The sequence below is a fragment of the Coregonus clupeaformis genome, chromosome 26, assembly GCF_020615455.1.
Source record: "Coregonus clupeaformis isolate EN_2021a chromosome 26, ASM2061545v1, whole genome shotgun sequence".
In the NCBI taxonomy this organism is placed as follows: domain Eukaryota; kingdom Metazoa; phylum Chordata; class Actinopteri; order Salmoniformes; family Salmonidae; genus Coregonus; species Coregonus clupeaformis.
This window is the reverse complement of record NC_059217.1, coordinates 50,597,613-50,613,781: the sequence shown is the minus strand read 5'-3', so window position 1 is coordinate 50,613,781 and position 16,169 is coordinate 50,597,613. Positions and strand designations below refer to the sequence as shown.

General features: G+C 45.7%; 1 protein-coding gene across 1 annotated transcript; it reads left to right on the top strand.

Moving 5' to 3' along the window:
* The first annotated feature begins 9,218 nt into the window (after window positions 1-9,218).
* On the top strand, window positions 9,219-15,791 carry got2b (glutamic-oxaloacetic transaminase 2b, mitochondrial). Its single transcript, XM_045207929.1, has 10 exons — window positions 9,219-9,362; window positions 12,286-12,442; window positions 13,106-13,234; window positions 13,332-13,391; window positions 13,640-13,801; window positions 13,994-14,098; window positions 14,334-14,484; window positions 14,604-14,769; window positions 14,968-15,118; window positions 15,281-15,791. The coding sequence occupies exons 1-10, from the start codon at window positions 9,280-9,282 to the stop codon at window positions 15,401-15,403; spliced, it is 1,287 nt and encodes a 428-aa protein (XP_045063864.1). The 5' UTR covers window positions 9,219-9,279; the 3' UTR covers window positions 15,404-15,791.
* Window positions 15,792-16,169: the final 378 nt, after the last annotated feature.

The window sequence follows — 16,169 nt, the reverse complement described above, 5'->3', positions numbered from 1 at the left end:
GTGCATGCACCTAGAAAAAATATTAGGAACAAACATATGTTAATAACAGAAAACATCAGATGCTCCTCTCTCTAAGACACACCAAATCAGCTTCTGCTGAGTCAGAGGATGAGGCAAGGTTGCAGCCTCGGCGCACAAACACATTTAAGAGTTATAGGCACATGAAGTAGAAAAGTTTTGGGGTCTATTTAGAAATGAGTTTGGGCTTATAAAGTCTGCTGTCTTTGATACTGAGTTTTTGGTCCAGTACAGATACAGACACAGCCACGCATGCATGCACACACACACACACACACACACCACTAAGTGTTGTTGGACAGCTCTGCGGTGACTGGATAAGGCAAACAGTCGTAAAGCTTTTCAGGAATTTTCTCGGTGAGTCATGGACATGGCCAGAGCAGAGAAGGGAACAGATGCAGGCAAATCCCTGATGGATTTTGGAACACCGGCCTCTCCTGCTCAGCACAGTCCCAATGCGCCACTAATCCCTGATTTCTGAAATGGTGGCAAAAGAAAAAACACTTGTTGGATTTCCTCTCCATTGTTTCTGTCTCTAATCCATTTATTCGGCAGAGAAATTAAGCGCCATAATTTCCGAAAATTAGTGAGACTAAGAGAGACAAAGATACTAACACGTACACACACAAACACACAGACGGATGCATACTTTTTCACTACTGTCAGTACCAGTAGTAGTAATATGGCATATGGCTGTCCTTTGAGCGTTAATTGCGATGCCACAACTTCTTATTTCCGCGGAAACATATTTCCACAGCAACTTATTACAGTGCAATTAAACTGGTCTGAGTCTCTTCCTGGGAAACACTTAACCTGTGGGTGTGGAGGAACTATGGGGAACTGTCTGTCTGTCTGTCTGTCTGTCTGTCTGTCTGTCTGTCTGTCTGTCTGTCTGTCTGTCTGTCTGTCTGTCTGTCTGTCTGTCTGTCTGTCTGTCTGTCTGTCTGTCTGTTGTCTGTGTGTGTGTGTGTGTGTGTGTGTGTGTGTGTGTGTGTGTGTGTGTGTGTGTGTGTGTGTGTGTGTGTGTTGGCTCGGGATCCTAATAGACAAAACGTTATCTGTTATCATTCCCTTTCCCCTTTTTGACAGCTGCATTCCCTGCAATCAATTGGCTTTGCATTGGTGTTTACTCAGTCATCAACAACGGAGTTCAAAGATGTTTTAAGTATAAAATACATGTTTAACTCCCCATAAGTGAGTGTCACATTCTATTATAGAGCTCTAGAGTTCATTCTGCACTGTGTGAGAGAGAGAGAGAGAGAGGAATGAAGACACAGATAGAGGGAGAGACAGTGACATACACAATCTCTCCATCTTCATCTCTCCTTCTCTTTACACCCCCCTGAGGAACTGCTACAGCAGACCTCCATTCCTGTAACTACTGTGTCTTTCATCCCAGAGCAAATATACACAGCCACAACATGCTTCTAAGTCTTTGATGTTACATGCATAAATACAGTACGCAAAAATTAGCTTAAATCAAATCAAATCAAATTGTACTGGTTGTGTATAAATATTTTGCAGATGTTTTTGGGGGGTGTATTGTATTGCTTATGTTCCTAGCTCCAACAGTACAGTAATACCTAACAATACACGCAAATAAAAAATAAATAAAGGAATTAAGAAACATATAATAATAATATTAGAACGAGCAATGCCAGAGTCCGTAATATAAATATATATGTATATGATGGTGTGTATACAGTATACATTTTGGACAGTATATGAATAGAAAAGGTGTGTACAGCAGTAGTTATATAGGATGAGGCTTGACTAGAATACAATATGTACTGTACATATGAAGTGGGCAAAACAGTATGTAAACATTATTAAAGTGACCAGTGTTCCATGTCTATGTACATAGGGCAGCAGTCTGTAAGGTGCAGGGTTGAGTACCCGGTGGTAGCCGGCTAGTAACAGTGACTAAAGTTCAAGGCAGGGTACTGGGCAGAGGCCGGCTAGTGGTTACTATTTAACAGTCTGATGGCCTGGATATAGAAGCTGTTTTTCTGTCTCTCGGTCCCAGCTTTGACGTACCTGTACTTTCTCCACCTTCTAGATGGTAGCGGGGTGAACAGGCAGTTGCTTGGGTTGCTGAGATCCTTGATGACCTTCTTGGCCTTCCTGTGACACCACCATGCATTGGGCTGACCACACCACCCTCTGGAGAGCCCTGGGGTTGCGGACAGTGCAGTTGCCGTACCAGGTGGTGATACAGCCCGTCAGTATGCTCTCAATGGTGCATCTGTAGAAGTTTGTGAGTGTCTTAGGGGCCAATCCAAATTTCTTCAGCCTCCTGGGTGAACAGGGAGTACAGGAGGGGGCTGAGCACCCACCGTTGTGGGGCCCCTGTGTTGAGGATCAGTGGAGGTGTTGTTGCGCACCTTCACCACCTGGGGTGGGCCCATCAGGAAGTTCAGGACACAGCTGCACAGGGCGGGGTTCAGACCCAGGCCCAGCTTAGTGATGAGCTTGGAGGGTACTATGGTGTTGAAGGCTGAGCTGTAGTCAATGACCAGCATTCTCACATAGGTATTCCTCTTGTCCAGATGGGATAAGGCAGTGTGCAGTGTGATGGCGATTGCGTCATCCGTGGATCTGTTGGGACGGTATGCAAATTGTAGTGGGTCTAGGGTGTCGGGTAAAGTGGAGGTGATATGATCCTTAACTAGCCTCTCAAAGCACTTCATGATGACAGAAGTGAATGCTACGGGGTGATAGTCATTTAGTTCAGTTACCTTTGCTTTCCTGGGCACAGAAACAATGGTGGACATATTGAAGCAAGTGGGAACAAAGACTGGTATAGGGAGAGATTGAATATGTCCGTAAACACTCCAGCCAGCTGGTCTGCACATGCTCTGAAGACGCGGCTAGGGATGCCGTCTGGGCCGGCAGCCTTATGAGGGTTAACACGCTTTAATGTCTTACTCACCTCGGCCACGGAGAAAAAGAGCTCACAGTCCTTGTGAGCGGCAGTTACCCGCGTTGGCGTGCACTGTGTTTTCCTCGAAGTGGGCGAAGAAGGTGTTTAGCTTGTCTGGGAGCAAGGCGTCGGCGATGTGGCTGGTTTTCCCTTTATAATCCGTGATTGTCTGGAGTCCCTGACACATACGTCTCATGTCTGAGCCGAGACGTATGTAATGTAAACAGGATAGTACAAATGTGCCTAAATATGAATCATGCACGTACACATGACCACATGCATGTACACACACACACACACACACCACTCTATTCTTGTGCCAGTGGAAGCTGTTGTCATATGCCAGCAGGAGGATGTTTCATGGACTTCCAAGTTCTGTCTGTGGAGGTTCCTCAGCTGGTCCTTGGGGAATAGGATGAAAGTAGAATCAGAACATGCAGAAAATAAATGCAGAAACCGTCACTGTGTACACAGAGACTTACAGAAGACACACTGAGTAAATAGGCTAGAGTCTATCTACTAAGAAGCAATGGCATGAATGACATTTACATCGGACAGTGAATGGATCAGAGGTTACTCCCTGTGAGGGCTGCTCCAGTTAGGCATACTCTCATACTCTGGAGGTTTAGCCAATATGTTTAGTCTACTCTAGCCAAAGAGAATATACATTTGAAAACTCTCTCTGTGGTTTAGTGTTCTCTCTCTCACTTACGCCAAAGAGGGAGTCTGCGCTTTTCGAGATAGCAAATGCGCAGATGAAATACACCGCAGGAACGGCCGTGCTACCGAGATCCTTTGGATGTTCCTACCCCACTGAAGTTGAAAATGTCAAAATGGTTAGGGTAAGGATAGGGGTTAAGGTTAGGGTAAGGATAGGGGTTAAGGTTAGGGTAAGGATAGGGGTTAAGGTTAGGGTTTAGGATAGGGGTTAAGGTTAGGGTAAGGATAGAGGTTAAGGTTAGGATAAGGATAGGGGTTAAGGTTAGGGTAAGGATAGGGGTTAAGGTTAGGGTAAGGATAGGGGTTAAGGTTAGGGTTTAGGATAGGGGTTAAGGTTAGGGTTTAGGATAGGGGTTAAGGTTAGGGTAAGGATAGGGGTTAAGGTTAGGGTAGGGATAGGGGTTAAGGTTAGGGTTTAGGGTAGGGATGTCCCAAGGATCCCGGATTGCACAGACCCTGCAGGGCTGTGCGAGCAACTGTTTGTCAACAATTGTAGAACAATTGCACCCCCACGTGGTGATATACATTACTGCACACACTCAAAGCACGAGATCTCATTTGACATGAGCGCTTTCCCATGGTAGTGAATACATGTAGGCCTACACTGCAGCCTGAAATCCAACAGGATCCAGAAATTATTAATGTAAAGAAGGTGGATTTTGTCTCTTTTATAACAATGGTGATAAACGGCACTTCTCAAGTTGAAAAGAAGTCAAGAAAGATCTACATTATTGTTTCTTCAGCTGAACGATATCTGGGATTAAAATATTTCACATCTGAAGAGCTACATGGAGTACGCCTACTGTCTCGAGCGGTCCCAGCCTCTCAGGCCCCAGAGCCTGCAATTGACTGGATAGGAAGATTTTTGTTGATAATTATATTGTCTGTAGTTTTTGTGGATTCATGTTATTTTTTCCCTTCCCGTAATGGAATTTACTTTTCTTTTGTGAATTCTTCTTCGGTGAGGTTTAACGGCGGTTGGCATCCAATATGTTGCATTACCGCCCCAAACTGAACTATAGTATAGATCCATTACACTTTGTGATACAAAGTGGGAAAGGGGAACCGGGAAAAATAAAAAATTAAGAAAATAAAAAGATGCATATATTTTAATTACCCTACCAACTAACCCTATACCCATTAAAACCCATCCCCTTATTCCACTACTTTAACCCTATCTGATCCTACCCAAGGCCAATGGCCTGAGAGGAGGGGACACTACCACCCAACACACGCTATAACTCTTCTGAAGTAAAATCTCGTACCCCCAAGTACTTCTCTGCAGCTGCCATCACAACATCTACTTTCTGTGATTTACGTACCATTTCTGCAGTACAGTTGATAACATTGCTATGAACGCTTAGAAGCCAACCTTACTGAAGCATATACAGCATTCGGAAAGTATTCAGACCCCTTCCCTTTTTCCACATTTTGTTACGTTACAGCCTTATTCTAAAATTGATGAAATTAATTGAAAATAAAAAACAAAAGTATTCAGACCCTTTGCTATGAGACTCGATTGAGCTCAGGTGCATCCTGTTTCCATTGATCATCCTTGAGATGTTTTTACAACTTGATTGGAGTCCACCTGTGGTAAATCAAATTGATTGGACATGATTTGGAAAGGCACACACCTGTCTATGTAAGGTTCCACAGTTGACAGTGCATGTCAGACAAAAACCAAGCCATGAGGTTGAAGGAATTGTCCGTAGAGCTCCGAGACAGGATTGTGTTGAGGCACAGATCTGGGGAAGGGTAGCAAAAAATGTCTTCAGCATTGAAGGTCCCCAAGAACACAGTGGCCTCCATCATTCTTAAATGAAAGAAGTTTGGAACCACCCAGACTCCCGGCCAAACTGAGCAATCGGGGTAGATGGGCCTTGGTCAGGGAGGTGACCAAGAACTCGATGGTCAGTCTAACAGCGCTCCAGAGTTCCTCTGCGGATATGGGAGAACCTTCCAGAAGGACAACCATTTCTGCAGCACTCCACCAATCAGGCCTTTATGGTAGAGTGGCCAGACGGAAGCCACTCCTCAGTAAAAGGCACATGACACCCTGCTTGGAGTTTGCCAAAAGGCACCTAAAGGACTCTCAGGCCATTAGAAACAAGATTCTCTGGTATGATGAAACCAAGATTGAACTCTTTGGCCTGAATGCCAAGCATAACGTCTGGAGGAAACCTGGCATCATCCCTACAGTGAAGCATGGTGGTGGCAGCATCATGCTGTGGGGATGTTTTTCAGCGGCAGGGACTGAGAGACTAGTCAGGATCGAGGGAAAGATGAACAAAGCAGAGTACAGAGAGATCCTTGATGAAATCCTGCTCCAGAGCGCTCAGGACCTCAGACTTGGGCTAAGGTTCACCTTCCAACAGGACAACGACCCTAAGCACACAGCCCAGACAATGCAGGAGTGGCTTCGGGACAAGTCTCTGTGAATGTCCTTGAGTGGCCCAGCCAGGGCCCGGACTTGAACCCGATCTAACATCTCTGGAAAGACCTGAAAATAGCTGTGCAGCTATGCTCCCCATCCAACCTGACAGAGCTTGAGAGGATCTGCAGAGAATAATGGGAGAAACTCCCCAAATACAGGTGTGCCAAGCTTGTAGCGTCATACCCAAGAAGACTCTAGGCTGTAATTGCTGCCAATGGTGCTTCAACAAGGTTCTGAGTAAAGGGTCTGAATACTTATGTAAATGTAATATTTCAGTTTTTATTTATAATTTATTTATAAACTTGTTTTTGCTTCGTCATTATGGGGTATTGTAGATTGATGAGGGGAAAAAAACTATGTAATCCATTTTAGAATAAGTCTGTAAGGTGACAAAATGTGGAAAAAGTCAAGGGGTCTGAATACTTTCCAAATCAAATCAAATTTTTTATTTGCCACATGCGCCGAATACAACAGGTGTAGACATTACCGTGAAATGCTTACTTACAACCCTTAACAAACAATGCATTTATTTCTTGATAAAAAGGTAAAATAAAACAACAACAACAAAAAAGTGTTGAGAAAAAAAGAGCATAAGTAAAATAAAATAACAGTAGGGAGGCTATATACAGGGGGGTACCGGTGCAGAGTCAATGTGCGGGGGCACCGGCTAGTTGAGGTAACATGTACATGTGGGTAAAGTTCAAGTGACTATGCATAAATAATTAACAGAGTAGCAGCAGTGTAAAAAGATGGGGTGGGGGTGCAAATAGTCTGGGTAGCCATGATTAGCTGTTCAGGAGTCTCATGGCTTGGGGGTAGAAGCTGTTGAGAAGCCTTTTGGACCTAGACTTGGTGCTCCGGTACCGCTTGCCGTGTGGTAGCAGAGAGAAGAGTCTATGACTAGGGTGGCTGGAGTCTTTGACAATTTTGAGGGCCTTCCTCTGACACCGCCTGGTATAGAGGTCCTGGATGGCAGGAAGCTTGGCCCCAGTGATGTACTGGGCCGTACGCACTACCCTCTGTAGTGCCTTGCGGTCGGAGGCCGAGCAGTTGCCATACCAGGCGGTGATGCAACCAGTCAGGATGCTCTCGATGGTGCAGCTGTAGGACTTTTTGAGGATCTGAGGACCCATGCCAAATCTTTTCAGGCTCCTGAGGGGGAATAGGCTTTGTCGTGCCCTCTTCACGACTGTCTTGGTGTGTTTGGACCATGATAGTTTGTTGGTGAACATGAAGCTCTCAACCTGTTCCACTACAGCCCCGTCGATGAGAATGGGGGCGTGCTCAGTCCTCTTTTTTTTCCTGTAGACCACAATCATCTCCTTTGTCTTGGTCACGTTGAGGGAGAGGTTGTTATCCTGGCAACACACGGCCAGGTCTCTGACCTCCTCCCTATAGGCTGTCTCATCGTTGTCGGTGATCAGGCCTACCACTGTTGTGTCGTCGGCAAACTGAATGATGCTGTTGGAGTTGTGCCTGGCCATGCAGTCATGGGTGAACAGGGAGTACAGGAGGGGACTGAGCACGCACCCCTGAGGGGCCCCCGTGTTGAGGATCAGCGTGGCAGATGTGTTGTTACCTACCCTTACCACCTGGGGGCGGCCCGTCAGGAAGTCCAGGATCCATTTGCAGAGGGAGGTGTTTAGTCCCAGGATCCTTAGCTTAGTGATGAGCTTTGAGGGTACTTTGGTGTTGAACGCTGAGCTGTAGTCAATGAATAGCATTCTCACGTAGGTGTTCCTCTTGTCCAGGTGGGAAAGGGCAGTGTGGAGTGCAATAGAGATTGCATCATCTGTGGATCTGTTGGAGCGGTATGGAAATTGGAGTGGGTCTGGTGTTGATGTGAGCCATGACCAGCCTTTCAAAGCACTTCATGGCTACAGACGTCAGTGCTACGGGTCACTCACTGTATCACTCACTGGTCTATTCCTCTGTGCTGGCACAGATCTACAATTCACAGGGATCCTTTCAGAATCCCTCAGTCTTGACCCATCCTCCTCTATTTTCTTCACTGCCTCATCATAAGACACCTTCTGCACTACTCTGACTCTAGCCACCTCAACCTGCCTCTCTTGAACTGGACACTTCTGATCCCCAGCACCCCTACAGTTGACACACACAACTTTATCTACCGAAACGACACAGTCCTCTATCCCATGCCCTCCTGCACACTTCCCACATCTTGGACTCTCCCTTCTACACACTTCTACACACTGCAACATGACCGTAAACGGTGCACCTGAAACAGTGCAGTGGTTTCTGCACAAACGCTCTAACAAGATAACTGTTATATCCTGACCTTTTTGCGTAAAGACTCTGACTCAAAAGGTTGACAGTGACTCCTCTGTTTCACCACGCTTACCACCGGGTCTTTGTCACACCAAACGGCGGGCGTCACAAACACCAGGAATCTTCAACTTCAATTGCTCCACCTCCACACTTAACGCTACCCCAGAAATCACTCCTTTCAATGGTGCCCTGTTCCTAAGAGCAAAGCAAGAAACAGATATTTACCCAAGTTGGCTCGCACGGAGTGCCTGCTCCCTCTGATCTGAAGAAACACAAAAAAACATAAAAAGTCAACTTCGGGTTACCTTTACCGACTCATCAGCAACCACCATCTTTTCCACCCAACCTTAAACCCATGAATCAGCCAAAAGGCCTGGTTCCACCCTCTTCAAAAATCCCACTCCCAGTCCATCAAATATCCCACTATGTCCATCAATGCAAAGCTCAGGCTCCGAGCTCCTCACAAGACCTTCTACCCCTACCATTTCACCTCCAGAGATCAAACTGGTGTCTGGCTCACTCTGTTTGAACTTGACACCAATCTTCCTCGACACCCTCTTCCCTTGTTATTGCTCGCTTGAACAGATTCAAACCGATCTTCTGCGACTCCTTCTTAAAATATTCAACTTTTTCAAACCAAAATCTATTTTTTGCCTCTTTGAGAGAAAGGCTAAGCCATGTACTCCCTCCACTTCAAACACACTACTCTTCTACCGTGGCGATTGAATTTATTCACCCTCGTCCAGTTGGCGGCGGCATGCACCTCTAACGTTTGTTTGCGGACCGCCATAATACCATAGAAGAAGAAGACTTGGGCGCTTGCTTGCCCCTATTGTCCCTCCCATTCATATCCTCACTCTTGGCTTTTTCCGTCACTCTGCGCCCCTGCTCAACCATGGCTCTGTTGAAGTCCAGCAAAGTGATCTCCAGTATTGGGACTTTCTCACCATCCTTGGGAGTTTTGTCTACCCGTAACAGGTAATACCAGACATGCAATCTCTGCACTGTCATGTTTGACACGTAGCTACTTTGGTAGTTTGACATTGAATTAATAGCTAGCAGCACTTAGTTAGCAAGCTAGCTAGCCATGCCCTCTCTGACTCAAGTGGTCTAACATCAAGTTTACTGAACGGGAGTCAGAAGTGGTCATGCACTTACTTCTCTCACTGTAGTTTAGCTAGCTATCTACCTAATATTTAAATTACATTTGATTTGGATAGCTAGTTAGCTAACAGACTGAAACTCGCATTCATCCATCCGCCACCTGTCGTGACTGAAACTGCCTGTTCATATTTTTGGCTTTAGTCAAGTCATACGTGTAGACTTCAAGACTCAACCAGTTCACTTACAATCGAACTTGGCAAGGTTACTTTCCAGCCATGGGTACTGATACTGTTATTTGGTGGCTCTGTAAAAATATTATTCAGTATTCAGTGGCTGTGTATCAGTATGTTGTCATCGTATCATAGTGATCATTCAGTTCTTCCTATGAAAGGTAAATTATTCAAGCATTTTTATATTTTAGGGTCGCAGTGGCATTTAGCCTTTGAGATTCGACGTATTTTTTCTGTTTGATCTCCCTCGCATACCGTAGCTCCCAAATTCTAGCGTGATCATTGGTTATCGTGTACAGGCCCCTGGTCGCTGATTGGCCAAGAGATGCCCCGGTTTCTACGGAGATGTGACGACAGTAACCGGTGTCCTTTCGCTTTTTTCTTGGAGGGCAAACTCTGTTCGCTTATAAGATACCGCTCCACATCTCTGGAAAACAGACAGTGTTCGAAAAGCATCTGCAAATACACTGCATCACTGTTGGTTTTTGTTAGAAGACCGTGCGCCCAGTGTTACATTATTCTCATGCAAAAATAATTTCGGTCTGTATTCAAGTTCATTTTATTATTTTAGCAGGCTAAATCCAAGTCTGTGACTCCACATTGGATGGCCCGCATTGGTGCTGTCATCGCTGGCATAAATAGGACTCAGTGTACTCCCTGGGCCTATGAAGCGTATACCAAGCATATTTATGTTTGCTCGACATCTCACAAGTTAAAAATGTACTAAGGTTCTGAGTGTATGTAGCTCGCACAAACTGCTGATACATTACCATGTCAATGAACTCTGAATCGAAATTTAGCTCACACCCCGGATTTTGATGCCAACACAGTCGCTGCAGTCCCATTAGTTTTCATTGCAGCCGCGGTTGCCCACATATGTACGGAACGGAGTTAGCTACGGTTAGTAGTAGCAGTATGAACCAGTAGGTAGGCCGATAATATACCCAGGTTCTTCTTACTCTGATAACAGATTTGTCAGAATCAGATAAAAAGTATTCATATTTGTTATCAGTGTTACTGATTGAGGATCCGATTTTAATGTGCAGTCCCAATGTTTCTGGCTGGCTGAGTGTTACATTTTAGTCACCTGAGATCTTTTTGTTATTGGACAATGGACGCTCATAGGAAAGCGTTCACATTTTCAAGAGGTTCTATAATGCTATGTAAACAGGCTCTATGACAGGTGACTGTTCAGTGTGTTCCCTAAGGCTCGAGGTGGGTGTCATGTCATCATTCTTGTCTATAGTCTCGTGTTGCAGTTTTGGCGTTGCTGCCCTTTGCGAAGCCTTCGGCTCTAAGTATAGCTGTGAGTTCCAGGGTGTTTGAACACAACCGTTGAACCTGAATCTCAATGAGCTGCAGAGGATCACTGCTCAAGTCATAGTGGGTCACCACTACATTTGACAGACTACTGTACCAGTACACACTGGTGAGTAGCATCAGACACAACCGTTTTAGAGAGTGCAATGTTACAGAAGGTTCCAATAGAAATGTAGGCTGTCTAAAACAGATGTGATTCTCTGTTGGGAGTGTTGTTGTCAACTTTTCCATGCTATGTTCTAAACTTTGCAGCCCTTTGAATTATCTCTAGTTCAGCCTCAGCAGGCCTATAACCCCCAGTACAGCAGTGAGAGGAATATGTAAGATTAGAGGCCCTGCATGTGTAAGAGGTCAGGGGCAAGGTCATGTGGAAGCAGTATGTGTTTGGGGTGTGTGTGTGTAATGCATTTAGCTCCTGAACTGGGCCCCTGCTAATTATCTGTTCTTTCCTCCCCATAAGACGCATTCCATACAGGGGGAAGGAATAGTTTTTTGCATTGTGTGTGTGTGTGTGAGAGCATATGTTTGCAGTGCCGGACTTTCGCATGAGCTGTTAATCTGTGTCTTCGTTACTGTGTGTGTGTGTTGAAAGGGAAGGGCAAAGTATTGGGTGAATAATCAGCTTGTTGGGGTCAGTGTGAAAGAAAGACCAGGCTGTAATGACCAGATCCAAAGATATGATGAATGAGCTTGTTCTGAATTTCAAAGAACCAATCGTTGCCTTTGTTTCTACCACTCTCCCCCTGCCCTTTAGAACTGTCATTCTGGTAGTGTAGTGGCGATGGAGAGAGATGTTCATGTATTTAGTGCAGCACATCTCCTCCCTTTTAGTCACTCCCCCTAATGCCATCCAACCCGGGCCCTTCACCTCAACAGACTTCAGCTGTGTGTAGTGGTGATTTTGTAATATGTGTGTGTGTGTGTAGCCTGTCGCTGTGTAGGGACTGGGGGATGACCAGGCATTCTCCAGGTCATAGTCCAGAGTGTTGGTCTACTGTGGGTGGGTGGTGCTACTCTCCTCTGGTTGGGTGAGGGCAACCGTTCTAGAGCAGAGTGTAGTACGGTTCTGTTTACAGTTGAGTTTTAGTCCAGTTTCTTGGAGAAATATAGGCCTAGCCTACACTGAGTGATTAGAAAAATAAACTAATCCATTGGTGTCCACTGTGAAGCAAATAAGAACACAAGTGTGCAAAATGATGTTAAATGAAGCTGATTCTGTTTGTTTCTCCCCCTCCCCTGTGTTGCAGCTCATGGTGGGGTGGAGTGCAGATGGGCCCTCCTGACCCCATCCTGGGGGTGTCGGAGGCCTTCAAGAGGGACACCAGCCCGAAGAAGATGAACCTGGGGGTGGGGGCCTACAGGGACGACCAGGGCAAACCCTTTGTGCTCGATTGTGTCCGCAAGGTAGGAATACCATGACAACCAGTGTAACTGCCCAGAGTTTGAAATTCACACACATAGACACGGACTAGATAACTATCCTCAGTTTCACCTTGCCATTCATATTGTATTGAGGCTCACTCCTCAGAGGAAAGGTGAGTAGCTACAGCGGCTCTTATTGTTTTGTAATCCCAAGCTCAGCGTTGGTGAGAGGCCAATCCTGTCACACTGCTATTAGCCCTTTTATATAAGAACCGAATCAGTTCACAAACACGTAGGAGCATGAAGGTGGTTTTCATGTGTTATTGAGCTGATTCTCACTATACAGGCTTTTGTGGAGTTACAGGCCTGTGTGTTTCTGATTGGTGCATTTCTGCACTGTCATCCTGAGCTTAGCTCGTATAATGTATACCCTAATGGAACCTCTATTACCGTGTGGATGTGTGTTTGCATACTTTTATGTATGTGCGTTTGAGGGGCAGGCTCCAGCAGACCCATGTGTTAGACATTTACAGTATTTCTGCACAGTCATTCTGAGCTCAGCTCATGCAGCCCTGCTAAACCCCAGCTGGGTGTGTTATGCTATTTTGTAGGGCTTTGGATCAGTCAAGAAGTGGATGCCGAGAAAATGTCATCATTAAAAACCTTTCTACTTCCCCTCACACTCACTATTTCTCTACCATCTAGGCAGAGGCTCTGATTGCTTCCAAGCAGTTGGATAAGGAGTATCTGGCCATCGGTGGTCTGGGGGACTTCACCAAGTCCTGTGCTCAGTTAGCCCTGGGGGCTGACAGCGAGGTCCTCAAGAGTGGCAGGGTGAGTGGATGCGTGGGTGGTAGTTTGGAAGCACATTTGCTGTAGGTGTGTTAAGTGAATGATTGAAATTCTATTAACATCTCTCTCCTCTCTTCAGAACATCACTGTCCAGACCATCTCAGGAACCGGCTCCCTGCGCATCGGAGCCAACTTTCTGGTAAAGACCCAGCGTCTTAACAGATCAGTAGGAAGATAATGAATGCAGCTGCACTACCACAGTTCCGTTTTGGCCCATAGCCCCCTCGAGCAGTGCACCAGCCTATACATGCCTGAAACGACTGCCTACTCTATAATATATGTGCATTACAAATGATTGTGTTCTATAAAACAGTAATTTCTTCATACCGGTAGTGCTGCGGAGTGTGTATGGTGTCAGTCAGTTAACTCATTCTCTTTTTTCTCTAGTCTCGTTTCCACAGTGCGTCCCGTGACGTGTACCTGCCCAAGCCCTCCTGGGGGAACCACACACCCATCTTCAGAGATGCTGGCATGCAGCTGAAAGCCTACCGCTACTACGACCCCTCCACCTGCGGCTTCGACTTCAACGGGGCGCTCGACGACATCTCGGTGAGAGACGGATGAGAAAGGGGAGGTGCGGTTGTATGATTCCACACTGACATGGAGGACCATTAACAAGTCTTCTGAGATCTGTTTTTATATTGTTGAATGTTGACTTAATAAGGTTAAGGTGTGGTGGTCTATTTTCATCATGAGAATCTGATTTGAATGTTGGGTAACACTGTCTTCCCTCTGATACAGAAAATGCCAGAGAAGAGTGTGATCATGCTGCATGCCTGTGCCCATAACCCCACCGGTGTGGACCCCAAGCCTGCGCAGTGGAAGGAGATCTCTGACCTGGTGAAGGTGAGTGTGCTTACCATAGAAATGAAATACCTCAATGGTGATTTATCTGTAAAGGGCCCCAACTGGCTAAAGTCTCTGTCACTATTGGGATCTCTATCGCTGAATAACTTTTCTGCCCAGTGCCTACTGGTGTTTTGTGTAAAGACTGACATTTTTTACTGTGCCAGATAACTATTTACACACACATGGTCCTAGTAATAACTCTTCCCCTGTTCTGCCTCTCCTCCTCCTTCAGAAAAGGGACCTGTTGGTGTTCTTTGACATGGCCTACCAGGGCTTTGCCAGTGGAGATATTGATCGTGATGCCTGGGCTGTTCGTCACTTCATCGAGCAGGGCCACAACATTGTCCTGTCTCAGTCCTTCGCCAAGAACATGGGCCTCTATGGTCAGTCTCATTATACAGACAAAATCTCACTCACAAACTATGGTATTGAAATAGGAGAATGGTTAAAAGATTCTCCCACCGGTGTGGTATCTTACCTGTGTGTGTGTGTGTTTTGACAGGTGAGCGAGTGGGAGGATTCACTGTGGTGTGTAACGATGCAGAAGAAGCAAAGAGGGTGGAGTCTCAGCTGAAGATTCTGATCCGGCCAATCTACTCCAACCCTCCAATGAATGGAGCCAGAATCGCTGCCACTATTCTCAACACACCAGACCTTTATAAAATATGGTAAGTGTACATACACACAAACACACAGCACCCCAAAACATTTATTGTTTGCCCATTTCGCTGATGCTGTGATTTCATAATCTAGCTGACTGCCTAGGAAGGTGTCCGAGTTCTCTTTGGAGTGGTCTCCTGTCTCTACACACAACTTCCATTCTGTTTCTTCATCAACCCCCCTGATTAACCTCTCTCTCTACACAGGTTGGAGGAGGTCCACGGCATGGCCAACCGCATCATCAAGATGAGGGAGCAGCTGGCGGCCAACCTGAAGAGCGAGGGCTCCACTCACAACTGGCAGCACGTCATCGACCAAATCGGCATGTTCTGCTTCACAGGCCTCAAGCCTGAACAGGTACAAACACAAACGACCACACCCACTCGTTATATCCACACCTGTACCTTACAACCTTATAAGACAACATTATTATATTCCTATTGGTCATATTCATCAGTTGGAATTCAGTTCTAGTATGATATATTGTGTTGACGCCAGGTGTTTGTGTGTCTCCCCCAGGTTGAGCGTCTGACTAAAGAGTTTTCAGTGTACATGACCAAGGATGGTAGAATCTCCATGGCAGGCGTCACCTCCGGCAACGTGGGATACCTGGCGCACGGAATCCACGCCGTCACTAAGTAAAAAGGAGCATGCTGGGAGAAACGGTGGGGCACGGTGGCGCTGGACACAACGAATCAAAAACTACGTCGCAACCTAAATGAAAGAGCATTTGGTGTCATTTTACTCCCCGCCCAGCCCTTACAGAGGAGCTGGACATTCTTTAAGACTGTCAATTGTTCATCGTCAAGTTCAACTTTGACCTCAACCCTCCTCGGGGTAGGGATGTTTAACGGTTAGTTCCCTGTGACCTCTCCAACGAGGCCACCATGTCAAAGGTTGTTTAGTGATGGCCCAATGATCTGCCCTACATTTCACTAATGAGCTGATGTCTGATGTCTCTCTTCTACGCTTATTTATTGTATGTCAAAGTTTAATATGAATTAACTGAATAAATGGCTTAATAATGTCATATTAGCATAGATGTATATTCTCTTTTTAAACCTGCTCTGCCTGCTGTGGTCCAAATTGCTGTCAGGCTACAGATGAGTTTACCAACACTTAGGTGCTGTAGTGTGTGTTTGTCTGTGTCTCTTTGCATGTGTGTGTGTGTATGAATTGTGAACTCTGTCATTGCATATTTCTGTAGGATGTGAAAGTTCAACTTTTCCTCAACACCAGTAGAGTAGCAGAAAACTCAGCATTTCCAGATAGCAGTTAGTTGTAAGATTGTCTGGCACTACTTTTAGATGAGATACGGTCATTGATATTTTAATATGCTTTAGAAATGGACAATAATGTATGATCAATCAGTCCTTTCACTCAGCCTCTGTCTCTTGCATTGCCACTT